This window comes from Podarcis raffonei, chromosome 5 (assembly GCF_027172205.1).
Source record: "Podarcis raffonei isolate rPodRaf1 chromosome 5, rPodRaf1.pri, whole genome shotgun sequence".
NCBI classification, from domain to species: domain Eukaryota; kingdom Metazoa; phylum Chordata; class Lepidosauria; order Squamata; family Lacertidae; genus Podarcis; species Podarcis raffonei.
Genome location: NC_070606.1, coordinates 30506135 through 30520815, shown reverse-complemented (window position 1 = coordinate 30520815; position 14681 = coordinate 30506135). Strand labels below are relative to the sequence as shown.

At 36.6% G+C, this 14681-nt stretch overlaps 1 protein-coding gene across 14 annotated transcripts in view; it reads left to right on the top strand.

The window, feature by feature from the left end:
* Positions 1-14681, top strand: part of HERC4 (HECT and RLD domain containing E3 ubiquitin protein ligase 4) — a 29585-nt gene that overhangs the window by 4362 nt on the left and 10542 nt on the right. For 13 of the 14 annotated variants that reach the window (XR_008330515.1, XR_008330516.1, XM_053388422.1 and 10 more), the window contains 14 exons: positions 347-626; positions 1643-1802; positions 2316-2392; positions 2883-3104; positions 3586-3677; positions 4967-5097; positions 5512-5672; positions 6710-6786; positions 8096-8229; positions 10013-10072; positions 10220-10331; positions 11792-11981; positions 13057-13229; positions 14495-14614. Coding sequence is in view for 12 of the 14 variants with exons in the window: in XM_053388422.1 (XP_053244397.1) it covers positions 401-626; positions 1643-1802; positions 2316-2392; positions 2883-3104; positions 3586-3677; positions 4967-5097; positions 5512-5672; positions 6710-6786; positions 8096-8229; positions 10013-10072; positions 10220-10331; positions 11792-11981; positions 13057-13229; positions 14495-14614 (1935 nt within the window). In the remaining 2 variants the exon portion in view is untranslated. The remainder of the gene's footprint in view (positions 1-346; positions 627-1642; positions 1803-2315; positions 2393-2882; positions 3105-3585; positions 3678-4966; positions 5098-5511; positions 5673-6709; positions 6787-8095; positions 8230-10012; positions 10073-10219; positions 10332-11791; positions 11982-13056; positions 13230-14494; positions 14615-14681) is intronic. The other variant, XM_053388424.1, reaches the window with a different exon arrangement.

Here is a 14681-nt window from a genome sequence, read left to right as displayed (position 1 = left end):
TTTCATAAATAGTTCTGGTTATGCCTTTTCGCATCTTACTCGCTTGTAAGAGTAACACACAGCAACCACATTTGGCCTGCAAGAAATGTTTGCAATTTTAATATTTAGAGGTCCAAAAATACTAGCTCTAGCAAAATACTTATTTAAAATTAGATGATTAATATTTTAGAGAACATGTAACAGTCATATTTACATTTTTCTGCTATAGAATTATTCTAATGAGACGTGAAATTCTTAGTGTTTTTATTTGGGCTAATCACAATAATTGAGATGAAATTTGTGAATCCTATTATAAATACCAAGTCACCTGTATTCTAGTACTAACTTATTTTCCACTCCATTACAGTGATGCTGGACGTTTGAATGCTGAAGCTGGCAGATCATTGAGAGGGCTGGCAACATGTTATGTTGGGGAAATGCCTCTTTTGGACAGCTTGGATTGGGCGGCATTGATGAAGAAGTTGTCCTAGAACCCAGAAGATGCAACTTTTTCATAAACAAAAAGGTTCGAGATGTAGGCTGTGGACTAAGACACACTGTGTTTGTCTTGGATGATGGGACTGTGTATACATGTGGATGTAATGATTTAGGACAATTAGGACATGAAAAATCCAGGAAAAGACCAGGTAAGTTAAAACAGTGCCTATTAGATAATCATATTGCTCTAGGTTCTGTATGTGGGTGCCAGTTATACTTGCAGCAGCAGTTGCTTAGATTATGGAAGTGTTTCTAGAATTAGTAGAGCTTCTAGGACCTGCTCTTTTTTCCCTTCTGACTTTTGTACCACTGCTATTGCGTGAAAGCCTCTATTTATATGGAACTGAAAACGCAACAAGATATTTCATTAAGGAATTGTTGGAGATCTGTTTTTTATATTATTTTAAACTGTAGCCCATTCAGAGGCAGTATTTAAAATATTTATTTTTGTCTGAGAAATTATGTATTAACATTAGTTGATCATTAAGTGTGTTATATTTTAAATTCTTAAAGCAGCAGCAGCTTGATTTCAGTGCTTAGAACCACTGAGGTACTTTTTTCTATTTATGCCAATGATACACTAATTGGACTAAACATGAAGTAATTTTTGGTAATACAAAGTGGGGTCTCTAGAAATAGTTTTATTGAAAATGCTTTAGTCTACAAAACTGCCTAGTCCTCAGTTGCCACTGTGTCTACCTCATGTGCTGCTGCTGCTGATTGATAGCACTGTAGTGTTCAACTCTGTTCTAAAATAGAATTCACTAGATAGCTACTAAGGTGCAACTACATATGATTCAGGAGATAGAATCTTCCATTTTTATTGGGGCTCCCTGAATCGGATAGGGACCATGGCATTGAGAGACAGCATCCAGTTGTGTCACTTTAGTGATTAAAATTACCTCCCCCACCAAAGCAGTTACTTCAGCCAAGGGTGAAAATAAATAGGTAGCATAAATTTTGTTCTTAAGAGAGGAAGAAAAACTACAATCCTTATTAGGCACAGATTAATAGTGAAATGGTTTCCTACAAGCCATGACCTCAGGTAAAGGAGATCTGACATGTTTGTAGGAACACATTTTTGCTAGTTCAGTTGTGCAGTCCATCATGGAAATGTTTGGGCAAGAGCAATGTAACATTATGCTGCTTTTTCTCTTGATTACAGAGCAGGTGAGTGCCTTGGATGCTCAAAATATTGTAGCTGTTTCATGTGGAGAAGCCCACACGTTAGCATTAAATGACAGTGGTCAAGTCTATGCTTGGGGTTTTGCTGCAGATGGACAACTTGGCTTGCCTGGAACTGAGGAGTATACCAGAGTGCCCAGGTAAAACTAAGTGATAACATAAGGCTTTTTTTGGGGGGGGGGTTAATAAAAAAATCTTTCATCTTAGAAAAATTGTTCCTTTTGCTTTTGTAAAAAGGGCTTATTGCTTCATCTTTACATCTTTGTAATTTTTCAAGATCAAACTAGTATGGCTAGTTTAACAAGTCAACAGTAAACTATTAGTAGTTTATGAATCTGGCTTGTTTAAACTAACCATAGATAATGTTAATCCTAGTTCTGGGTGCAGATGATATGGCAAGCTGGGGTTTACTAAAAGTGAGAGTGGAAGCTTCCAAATGACTCCTGAGCTATGCAGGCAGGAGTGGGTAGCATGCGAGTCCAACACTTCTGCAGCTTATTTACATCACTGAACCATAATGTTGCATATGGTCATGATGCCACATAATATTTGAAATGATTAAGATGCATTTTCTGTAAGGAAATAAAGCTTTGTGTTTTTATAGCATTTTGTGCAAAGGCTGTTCATTTAATTATGTCTTGTTATTCCTACAGAAACATAAAAAGCTTGTCAGACATCCAAATAGTGCAGGTTGCCTGCGGCTACTATCATTCCCTTGCACTCTCCAAAGGTAATCAATCTCTGGACTGTCTGCTTGTTTTTCTGTATAAATTTAAAATACTCTTACAATGACAATAGAAAAAACCACACTAAACATTTCACATCGTAAAATAGCCAGTGTTTGATAGCTTTGAGAGGACAGAAAGAGTAAACAAGTTTTCAGCTTTGCTCATGTTAAGGAAAGGAAATGTGTGTATTATGAGCATTTATGTTTGCCACTGATCTCCAAATTCTAAAATGTACAGAGATTCCATGCAATACCTGGAACTATTAATATATTGAGAATTGGGCTTTATTTGGAAATGTGTGTGTAGACTTGTTGCCTACCCTACTTCTTTAGCATTTAATTTCAAAAATACCCCTTTTTCTTGGCTGAAAAATTATTGCCACCATTTGAATTCTGTTGTGTATGATAGTGGAGTAATTTTAATTCTTAGAGTGACGTAAATTCCTACAGTTATTCTTCATCTTAAATGTGTGTCTTTTCTTTTCTTCAACAGGTAGTGAAGTCTTTTCCTGGGGACAGAACAAACATGGTCAACTAGGTTTAGGTTATGAATTCAAAAAGCAGACTTCCCCACAATGGATAAAATCTTTGCAAGGGATACCTTTTGCGCAAATTACAGCGGGCGGAGCACATAGCTTTGTGCTTACTCTTTCTGGAGCAGTTTTTGGGTGGGGACGCAACAAATTTGGCCAACTTGGTCTTAATGATGAAAATGGTAAGTACACAAAATTTAAAACTATGAACTATATTACTTTCCATTTTAGTTATGATCAGATAATGTGTGCTTATTTTTGTAAAACCAAATTATGCTACTCTGCTGAATTGATGCTCAGAGCGTCTGTGTTAACGGATGAGAAATCCACTGAACTGAAAGTTGCTGAAAGGAACTGTGGATATCATTGCAGTGCAGTACTACAATAACTTTGAAATGCTTTGCATGCTTTAATTGTAGGAAATAACGGTACTTTCAAAATAGTGAATAAAATACTATATAACTTCCAGGCACTTTGCTATTTGTTGCACTGTAGTGCTTCTCTGAACAACGCATACTGTGGAATTATAAACCTCAAAGTGCAACAAAACTATTTGTTATGTAAAACAATAATAGTTTATAAACTAAATGAGTAGTTTATATTTTTTTTATGTAATTTGTTGCAAAGTGTATATTACATTTCCTGATTTATTACAATTTTCAGATAGATACGTTCCCAATCTTCTAAAGTCACTAAGATCCCAGAAAATTGTTTACATCTCCTGTGGAGAAGATCATACTGCGGCTCTTACAAAGGTACTGTAGTAGAAAAACTGTATTTCACACTCTTAACTAATTAGTAGATTTGATAGCTTTTCACATGCAGGCTGACTGCTTCAGTAGTGAGGGATTCAGCAGTCTGTAGGAGAGAAAACATGTTCATGTCACCAGTTGGTCTGCTTTTTTGTAACCCTGCACTGTTGTCAAGAGTGAATGGTTACCCAATATTGGGTGTGAACTCCTCCCGCACCAACCCCTTCATCTGAGGGAAGATTCACACATTACAGTTGTACTGAGCCACTAGCTTGGGCAACGTCAGTGAACCTGCCAAGATCACATGTTGCATTGGCTTGCTCACACCAGCATTTATATAAGCTCGGGGAGCGGGGGGAGAGCTGCTGAAATGTAATGTGTCACTTGCTGCTGACTTGCAGAGGAGGGGAGAAAGAAAGGAGAACTTGTGCTTATTTTCCTTCAGAGCTTTACAAGTTCATGTTTAGAAATATTCCATTGCATTCAGCCTAGCTCTAATAACCATGTGGGCGGCTGCTCCGCTGATGGATGCCATCTCTCTTGCTAGTGCTGAAGCACAGTTTATAGTCTTGTGTGTGTGTTAATTTAATGCAACATACTTGGGTTTATTTACACAGCTGTCATTACATTCAGAATTGGAATATGACATTTACAGTATCTGCAAACAGAAGAATAGTTTAGGTTTTTTGTAAACAAATACTGTTTGCTTTCTCAGTACATAACGTAAAGCTTATATTTAAAAACCTGTGGGAACTCTTTCTTCAGGTAATGTGGAGAAATGCACTTTCTGTTCTCTTGAGCAATTCTTGCTCTGCAGTTGAAGTCATTTTGAAACAAATAAATATGAAAGTGAAAATAGTAGTCCTACTATATTGGGCAGGGCGCAATGCCCACTAATAGCATTTTACATTATCTTGTTTATCAGTCTGATATTACCACTAACTTAGGATTTTTTTAAATCAACCATGTGTTTTTAAATTGGAACTCAGCTAAAGATTACATGATTTTTTTGCATGGGTATTTTTTGTTACTTGAAATTAAAAATTTTTAATTTAATGTTAATGTTAATGTGATTTATTTTTGGTGTACAGGACTGTGGATTTATTTTATTGTTTATACTCTTACACAGTGAGGATGTTGTGCAGAGATTAAATTATATATCTATGAAGATAAGCATGTTTGTAAAGACAATTTATTTGTTATATGTGTAGGGCAAATATCTAGTGCTTCTCCACAGTTGTAACTATTATTTTTTGTACATAAAAAGTATTCTAACTTCAAATGTTTTTTAGGAAGGTGGGGTGTTTACTTTTGGAGCTGGAGGCTATGGGCAATTAGGTCATAACTCTACTGGCCATGAGATAAACCCAAGAAAAGTTTTTGAACTTATGGGGAGCATTGTCACACAGATTGCTTGTGGAAGGTAAGACCACAGAATGGAATAATTTTATGGGGTGTTTAGCAACTTGAAAAGTGTAAGAAGTAAGTTTACCTCTAGCTACTGTGGAATTCTCAAAATCTTGTTGGGCACCCCAGTTATGCGCCATTATAAAGAAAAGACTGCTGTAAGTTAGATAACACATTAGTTTATGCAGCCCGGTGAATTACTTAATTGGATTGGCATGAAGACTGTTCTATAGGCACAGTAGCCTTCCATCTCAATGCATTACAAGTTCCATGCGTTTTAGAGGCTGCTCCCTCTTAATACCCTGAACAGAACATTGCAACTGTCTTCTCTTAAGTTACTGGGGATAGATAAGTCACATATAGCATATGTAATATACTACAGCATTCTCAGTTTCTTACTTTTTGAATTTCTATTCTTTCTTTGCACTAGGCAGCACACATCTGCATTTGTCCCTTCCACTGGAAGAATTTATTCTTTTGGTCTTGGAGGCAATGGACAGTTGGGCATGGGATCAACCAGTAACAGGAAAAGTCCTTTCCCAGTGAAAGGAAACTGGCTTCCTTATAATGGAGACATCCCACTAAATTCAGGTAATAATGCTTGCTTTAGTTGTATATATATTTTTGGAGTGTTAGGGGGGAATTATTTTAAGAATAGTTATATTGTGAAAATGGGTAAGGGACTGGATTTGTTAGTATTGCATCTATGCCTCATGAGATTTTTGTGTTTACTGTAGAAGCAATAAATGCTGCACCAATATGTTGCAAATTGAAAACAAGGACCCCTAACATATCATAGTAACTGCTGCAAGAACAACCATTGCCAGGACATGGAAACCGTTACAGTTATTAACTATGAACCAATGATATAATGCAATTAGGCAATCAGCATTATTGGAAAAGCTGAGAGCAAAATTAAAAGTAGCAAGAAGCCAAAATAAACACGACAGATTTTTGCAGTCTGGTGTGACTTTATTGATTACAGAAATAATGAGACATAATGTAGAACAGCACCCTTAGTTTACAGCACAGTCTGGTGTGCGTGAAGTACAAGTTTTATTATTTCCCCCCCTTCCCATAAATTCCTATAAATTCTGATAGTTGTTGATACAATATACCTTTGACTTTTGATCAGTGATCTAAGCAAATACACATAATAACTAATACTTTTGGTATATACACTGACACAACTTTGTTAATATATTCAGAAATGTGTATCTGTTTATTGTTGTGTTGTTTTACTTTTAACTTTAATTTTATATAATCACAGCACGTTATGCTCTAATGTAAACAAAGATATATCTCAATGCAACCATGGTAAACAGTTTAAAGATGAAAATGAATAAAAATCCTTACTCCGCCCCCCAAAAATGCACCAAGTCAACTCTAGTTTTTCTCTGAATGAACTTGTTGATCTATGAGAGTGCAGAGCAATAACTGTGAATGTGATTCAAAAAGGAAGGTTGCTGTGTGTGGTGTAAAATGCTAGTATGCAGACCTGCTATTGGCAAAAGTTACCTGATGTTCTTGCAAAAGTGGCATCCCTCAATTTCATTCCTACCTAAATAAAAGACAAATTCTTTTCAAGCTTTCTTCTTGATGTTAACATCATGCTATTTTAATTATAGATCGTGAAGAATATTATTATGTACATAGGATTTTCTCTGGTGGAGACCAAAGCTTTTCACATTACGTTACTCTACAGGTAGTTCATCTCATTTTTAAAATCCATAAGCTGGCTTCTGTGTTTACTCAGTAAAGTGCTTAGAGCTGAATCTGATACCTGGAACTTTGACTTTGTATTAGTGTTGCTTTCAATTTGCTTCACTAGAGTATTCTTTAAAATATAGTGCAACTAGTGTAGCTTCAGTTGTGTATTATTGTACTTTAAGATAAAACTTTTTTTCCATATCTTAAGTGGTCAATATGCTTTCGGATTTGGTGTTAAAGTAGCTGAAACTTGTTATTTGTAAGTTGTTTAGAGAAAATTAAGCTTCATTTTGTTAGCTGATAAAGCAAAACTCACAGTTCCTAAACAAAGCAATCTTTCCTTTTGAGGATTGGTGTGCATACATAATATTTAGAGTTTAGTGACTGAGCCAATCCTTATTTTAAGTTAGGGAAAGCTGTAAACTGGGAAGTATGAATTCATAGAAATACAAAGTTTTATTGGAACTGTCTGCATTATTTAAATATAATTTTATAACCGTTTTAAATTTGATGTATTTTTATCTGCTTTGTTTCATCACAGTATATTTTATGTTTTATTCATCACCCTGGATGAAGTGCAGAATATAATTTTTTCAAGCAAATAAAATAAAAATGCCTTCTATATCACACACAGGATATGAATGTCCATTATGGTGATGTCAGCTTGTTATGTACATCCTGGCTCTCCACCTATGAGGATGGGAAACTTTTGACCCTTCCAAGTGTTGTGGGACTTTAACTCCCATCATCCCTGACCATTGGCTATGATGGTGGGGGCTGGGGGCAGCTGTGAGTTCAAAAACGCCTAAAGGACCACGTGTTCCCCATCCCTGTTATATCATATTATTAAAAACGGCCCATTCAGCCTTTAATTTAGATGGATGGACCTTGCCCTGAAATGCCCTACTGCAGCAAGGGAAATCTGTGAAGCACTGATGTGAGTGTATTGAACTTAATGAATTAATCTGGGGGTGATAGTTGCATGCAGGAAAGCATGACTACAGCTGGATTGGGGCCATTATGTATGCTGAGCTCCAATTAGCACTCCTGAAAAAAGGGAAATTTTAAAACAATTTCTTTAAAAGCATTTTATATAAATCATCTCAGATAATATAGAAACCAACCAGCTTCTGTGCATAATGCTTATATGCTACAAGTTCAAAAGCAAAATGTGTGGACTGCTCAAGAGTAAACATGAAACAAAGTTGTATGGTGTAGCAACTCTAAATATAGGGATTTCTGGAAATTAGCCCTAGTTAATGGGGGGGAATATTTCTGTGTATAATTTACCACTCAAAATGTAGGATTTGGAACCTCCAGATGACTTCAGATACCCATGTGCTTCAAAGCAAATCTGGACTGTGAATGAAGGCTTCATTCAGAGGTTGCTGCACTGCTCATCTTCAGGATCAGGGAGGCTCCCTGCAGAGATAGCAAAGTAAGAATGGTGGTTGTTACACTTTTCGGTATATCTTGCAGATAGTGGTGTTGTGTGCTTAACTTTACAGAACCATCCACTTGGCTCCTGCATTTGAATGTATTACTCTTACCTCATGGATGCTCAGCTTAGTTAACATAGGAAGAGCTCTGCTTAAAGGAAAGGATTGCAGTAGGAATGGGAGAGGGAAGGAAACAGACATGACAATGTCCATTAAATTCACTAAGAAATATGATTGGGCTTTGTAGAAAGTTTCTCTCCTTTTAGTCTTTTCAAGTGTAGTGTATGTTAAGCTATGTTTTCTTGTAACATAGGATGTTTCCTTTCAGTATGGCTATCTGTATGTATTGCTACCTTTATTGGTTGATCTGCCCTTTGCAGAACTGAACTATTTTTAAAATGAAATTGGAATTTTTTAAATAAACGTGTAAGAAGTGAAAAGGTGTCCCCTTAATTCTACTCCTGTACTGTCTTCTAGTGGTCATGATTCCAGTATCTCTCAAGCATATCATAGCTCTATAATGAATTGATAGGTGTCTGACTCTAATAATAAATAGAAATATGTCTTGTGAATTGATGCTTTTCTGTAAACATTGGCTTACATGCTCCATTTCACCTATTAATATACATACATTCTTAATTTCGATCCAGAGACTCACAAAAACATTTTCAAAAGCAAAATAAAACAGAAATACAGGGAAAGGATTCCAAGGCGGTTACTATGTTTTATCCAGACCATGTAGGTTTCTGTTTCTTATTCTTTCCAAGAGGAACTTAGCCATGGCCAGGATAGTATCATTTGACATATCTCCAAGGAGGTACTTAAGATAGAAGGTTTTGGATTTTCCAGTTTACCAAAAGGGGTTTAATTAATTGATCCCTGGCTTGTTTGAATTGCTCACAGTGTAGTGGGATATGTTTCACAGAGTCAACACCCTGAGAGCATAAGGACAGCCTGTTCTGATAGGGTATACCAGACAGTCTGCCGTTTAGTACTTCTGAAGGGATTACATTTAGTCTGACTTTGGTGAATAATTGGCAATAGTTAGGTTCAGACAGATTCATGAAATTCGATGGTAACTGAAAATCATGGCCATAGTGGATTCCAGTTGCAAATGGTCCACAGGTTACATAAGATATAGAATGAAGATCGCTGTATAAAATATCCCATAACCTTCGTCTCAGGGATTTAAGGGCAATGTCATAGCCCAAATGATGTAAAAAGGATGGTGAAAGACCAGTTGATGAGGCTTTTCGGATCATAGTTTTCAACCATGAATTGACAGACTCTTTTTTGGTTAGATGTAAAAGTAAGCCCTTCCCCAGGCCAAATACCAGTATTTCAAGGCAGCCCACCACACTTTAGTGGAGAGTGGACATTGACCTGTTTCCAACAATAGAATTGAATTAGGGACACAATTTGGGACCTGAAGTAGGAACCAAGGGAACTTAGTCTGGAACCCATCTAACTTAGAAAATAGACCATTGTACCAGACATTTGAAGCATAAAGGAGTTGGGAAACAGATTTTGCGTTAAAGACCCTTATGGCTGATAGAACATAGTGACCTCTCTTTGTGAAAAAGAAACGGAGTACAGCAACGGAATATAGTATTGCTCATCTCCGCCTTCTGACAGATACTCTGCCAGTGGCAATTCCAGGACTTTGTGTGGTGAAACAACTGCCATTGACTAGAATGTCAACAGTGATTATTACAGACTGTTAGAACATTGTAGTAAATTTAACTTTGTGTATATATTTTTTCTTATTCTTGTTTTTAATAGTGAAATCGACGGAACATTTTCCTCAGCTGGCTGTCTAAATGGAAGTTTTTTAGCTATCAGGTCAGTGGGTGATACACAATATTTTAAATGTCCAAGCCACAAGATTTAATGAAAGTTTGGAAATAATTAAGAATTCCATATTCATTTAAAAGTATAGAGAATAAGTAGTGGGAAGCAGAATTTACTTACTGCTTTTTTTTTTTATAGCCATGATGATCACTACAGAACTAGTGCCAGATACTCAGGGATTGACATGAATACTGCTCGACTTCTGTTTCACAAACTTATACAGCCGGAACATCCTCATATATCTCAGCAGGTTTGTTCTGAAATCCTTATTGCACCTAGTTTCAAATCCCAGGTATTACAATTGGTGGTTCTTTTTGCACAGAACTGGTAAATTTAGGTTTGTAATGCAATGCTTGATGCTTTGTTGAAATATTCTATACTTTAAAAAAAATGTAAATTGTAGTAGCTCCACAGAGTTGTCAACATTTTGAGATTTTTAAAATGTACTTCAGTTAGTGTTTCAATGGCTGGATTTGGGAATAACACTCAGCCATGGGTTGTTCAGGTGAGTTCTGCCTATGCCTGTGAGCATCCTGGCCAACCATTTATGGTTTGTTTGTGCCCAACAAATCATGATCTCAAACTGTGTTTTGAAGTTGGCTTGTGAATCTCTGCTTTTAGTTACCTCTGAACTTCAGATCCTTAGATTTGAGCTTAGTCACATCGCTCAGAAGCCCCTGCCTGGCAACAGAGGTGTAAGGGAAAAACAGCTAGAAAGTGAAATTGTTCATGCAACTAAGAGGTTATCACTGATACTTTTAACAGATCTCTCCATCCTTCACTACTGTGCCCAGTAACAGGCTCATTACCCTGCATGCCTCATTGCTGATGAGCCCTATGAGAAAGAAAAGTAGTAAGAGACCATGAGCATTTCCCCCTAATATCTAATGAGAGATATATGTTTAAAAGCTCACCTTTGTTCTTAGGAAGGACTATACTAACAGTTCAACAAATGCAGTTGCAGATTTTGATCTAAAAGCTTCCCCTGTCACCCATTCACTTCCTGATAAACTCAGTTCATTCCTAGTTCTGAGAAACACTTGTTGTTACTGAAAGAATAGCTAGAGCAGACAGAACTTTTGCTCAGGAGGATTGCAAGGAAAGGGTTGGTTGATAGTACCTTTAGGACTATTACTTTGCTCAGGGGCTTTTGGAGCCATTAAAGGATCTTGAGCAGAATGTTCGTTTCCTGTCTGCAGTTGGCCAGTGGCAAAAGAAGTGGTAAGTTGATAAGTTGATTGTCACAAAGGCCTTCTGCTCAGCAACCATCTATTCACAAGAGGATTTGGGGCGGGGGGGAATCACCAGGCAAAACAAGCCACAGTTTCTTTGATCATCTGTGGTTGGGGTCCTGGTTTCTTCAGTAAACCATGGTGATAGCAAACTATGGCTTAGTTTTATGTCTGACTAGAATGGCTCAAACCCCTGAACAGAAACACTCCATAGTATGAAACTGTGTTTCAGGGCCGCATTTTTCATATTGTAATGTGTGTTGTACTCCAGAACAGATATGAAAGGTAACTTTCATCATTCTTGTAAAATAGCTGTTATAAAAAACATTTATTGTGATTAAGTTGCTCTGGGTTTTGTTTTGTTTTTAAAAAACAAGTTTATGTTCAAATTCATTTTAAAAAAAAGTGTAAAATGAGTTATTATAATAGAAAATGATTTTAGTTTAAAACCAGAATCTATTTTGTACCACATTCCCAGGTTGCAGCTAGTTTGGAAAAGAACCTTATTCCTAAACTGACTAGTTCCTTGCCTGATGTTGAAGCCCTAAGACTGTTTCTAACCCTGCCAGAATGCCCACTAATGAGTGACGCAAACAATTACATGACACTAGCTATCCCATTTGCAACTGCTATTGTGAATCTAGAAAAGGCTCCACTGAAAGTACTTGGTAAGGTTTCTTTTGTTTAATTTGTATGTCTTAATCTGCTGCAAGGGTGTGGCAGCTTGCAAAACTAACTGTGGGCATATATAATCTCTCAAACTGTTCTTGCTATCAGTTTTCACCTTCTGTTCATTGCACTACTAAAGGGAAGTGCTGTTGCATATAGATAGCCTTGTGTAGCTCTATGAGCAAGTGTTGCTTTGTTTGCATACCACTGTAAACCTTTATTAATCGTTTGCCATGAACACACTGCCTCTGGCCACTTATTCCTCCACATTCACGGTGGGTGGAAACAGTGATCCCTGGCATAGCATTAAATGCAAACTAGAAATTGTGGTTTATGTCAGTCCTAAGGTTTGTTTTTTGCTTACTGATAGTGTTTGTTGGAGTGAAAAATACGTAATGTATTTCCTCTTGCCATTAGCAGGTACAGTGGTACCTCTAGTTGTGGACTTTATCTGCAACTAGAGTGCCTCTTCTGCGCATGTGTGCGGTGCGATCAAGCACATGCGCAAAGCACGCAGATCGCTTCTGAGCATGCACAGGCAGTGAGCCCGGAAGTAAACACTTCTGGGTTTGCCACGTTCGTAAGCTGAAAGTCCGTAACAAGAGCGGAATGCAACACGAGGTATGATTGTACGAGGCAAATATACCAGAAAGGCATAATAGTAGATTATAAATAATAGTAAATTATCAACTATGCTCTACTGTGATACAGATTTATAATTTTGAGGCCAAGTTATTTTTTAAATCCGAAATTGCTCAAGTGTCCAATGAAATTTCTTAAACTGTCTTTTTGAATTCATGATAGTTAATAAGCAGGGTTTCTTGCGACTGTTTGAGAGATATCTCCTCAGGGATAATAAACTTTGCACTTCCCTTTGTAACATCCAAAAAACTATGTCTCCTATTCTTACATATTAAAAGGATGTTGATATGGAGTGGAAAAATGGATGGTCTAATTTATTCATTGCTGAACAACTAATGAACTTGAGATCTAGACAGTATTAGTTACATATAAGTCCTGTTAAGTTGTGCAATGTTTTCGTCTGCTAGATTTGCTTTTCCCTTTTATTGATAGAAAACTGGTGGTCTGCATTGGAGCCTCCATTGTTCCTTAAAATAGTGGAACTTTACAAGGATGTTGTTGTCCACCTTCTTAAATTGTACAAGATGGGCATTCCAACTTCAGAGCAAAGAATCTTCTCTAGCTGCCTGCACTCTTCTCTCAAGGTTTTGGAAATTTTGCACAGGGTAGGTCTTTGCAGTTTGTATCCTTATTTCTGCTGCCAGATACGTTTTGGCTGATGTACTGTATCATTGATGCAATTGATTTTCACTGAGTCTAGAAGTCTAGAGTTTAGAAGTCTGAACTTTCACAGAAAGTTGTGGCTGTGTGGACCATTGAGATTTGTTTGGAATCCATATAATCAGTGGATGGAGTATTTCCTTATGTTCTCATGAAGAGACATGCAAGACCATACTTTGATTTAATGTAACATCAGAACTGAGATCAAAGTATACGGCTCTCAGTATATGGACTCACCCAAACCACAGAAGTTGAAAGTTCATGCCAGTATTACAAATGGAGTCAAAATTTATTTTGTGAACAACATACCTTGCTTTAGGAAAGGCAGAACCACAAAAGAGAAATCACTAAGGCTGCAATTCTATGCATACATGCATGCATTCTGGTTCAATGTCTTAAGATCTGACACTGCATATCGAAATAGCTGACAAGAAACATGTGGAACCCCACTTTTCAAATAGTCTTACTCACAGGCTGCCTGGTAATAGCAAGTACTTTTATTATCAAGTTGGTTTTTGGAGTGCATCTTGGAATAAAATTCATGGTTATTTTTACACTAACCTCTTAATGTTTACAACTTAATATATATAAACAGTATCATTCTATAAATAAATAATTTAAAACACATTTTCTCTTGCTGCTTATCAGTTATAAATAACCTTGGTCACATTCAGCAAACAAATACCAACCCCTAAAGTGGGAGGGAGAAAGCATCATATCAAAAAATGTCCTTAAAACATCAGCCTGTTCCAGCCCCTCCCCATTCTGTGGCTGAAAGTGGTGCACACAGAAAATGGCTGTTCCCTGTAGTTTATAACTAAATCATTGTGTGACTAACATATTCCAGTCTTGTTATGCTTTGGGAAAGGACATATATTTATAAAGGAAAATAGTTCAGACAAATTAAATGGATATAATTTGTATAAGGTATGTGGTGGATTTTTTGTTTATGTTTTTCCTGTATATATGTGCAAATATGAATAAAAATTTATAAAAAAAAAAAAGTTCAGACAAATTATTCCTCTTTGTGAAGAAGGCTGGCTAACATAGACAGCAACTTCCAGACTCCATAGTATGGCAATACCTTTATTAGGCCAGCCAAAATATTGCAAATAGCATTTCATATACAAATCTGAAGAAATAGTTTTAATAGAATAGAGTGAAATGTAAAATATTCTCAGTGACAAACTGCATTCTCTTTAAAATGCAGGTAAATGAAAGAGGTGGGCAAATCATACAATATGATAAATTCTACATACATGAACTACAGGATTTGATAGACATAAGAAGTGACTACTTTCACTGGATTCAGCAGCAGGCATATGGAATGGTAAATGTCCCATTTTTGTTTTCACTATGTGTTATAAAATACACTGCATGGGCTTGAATTCACATTG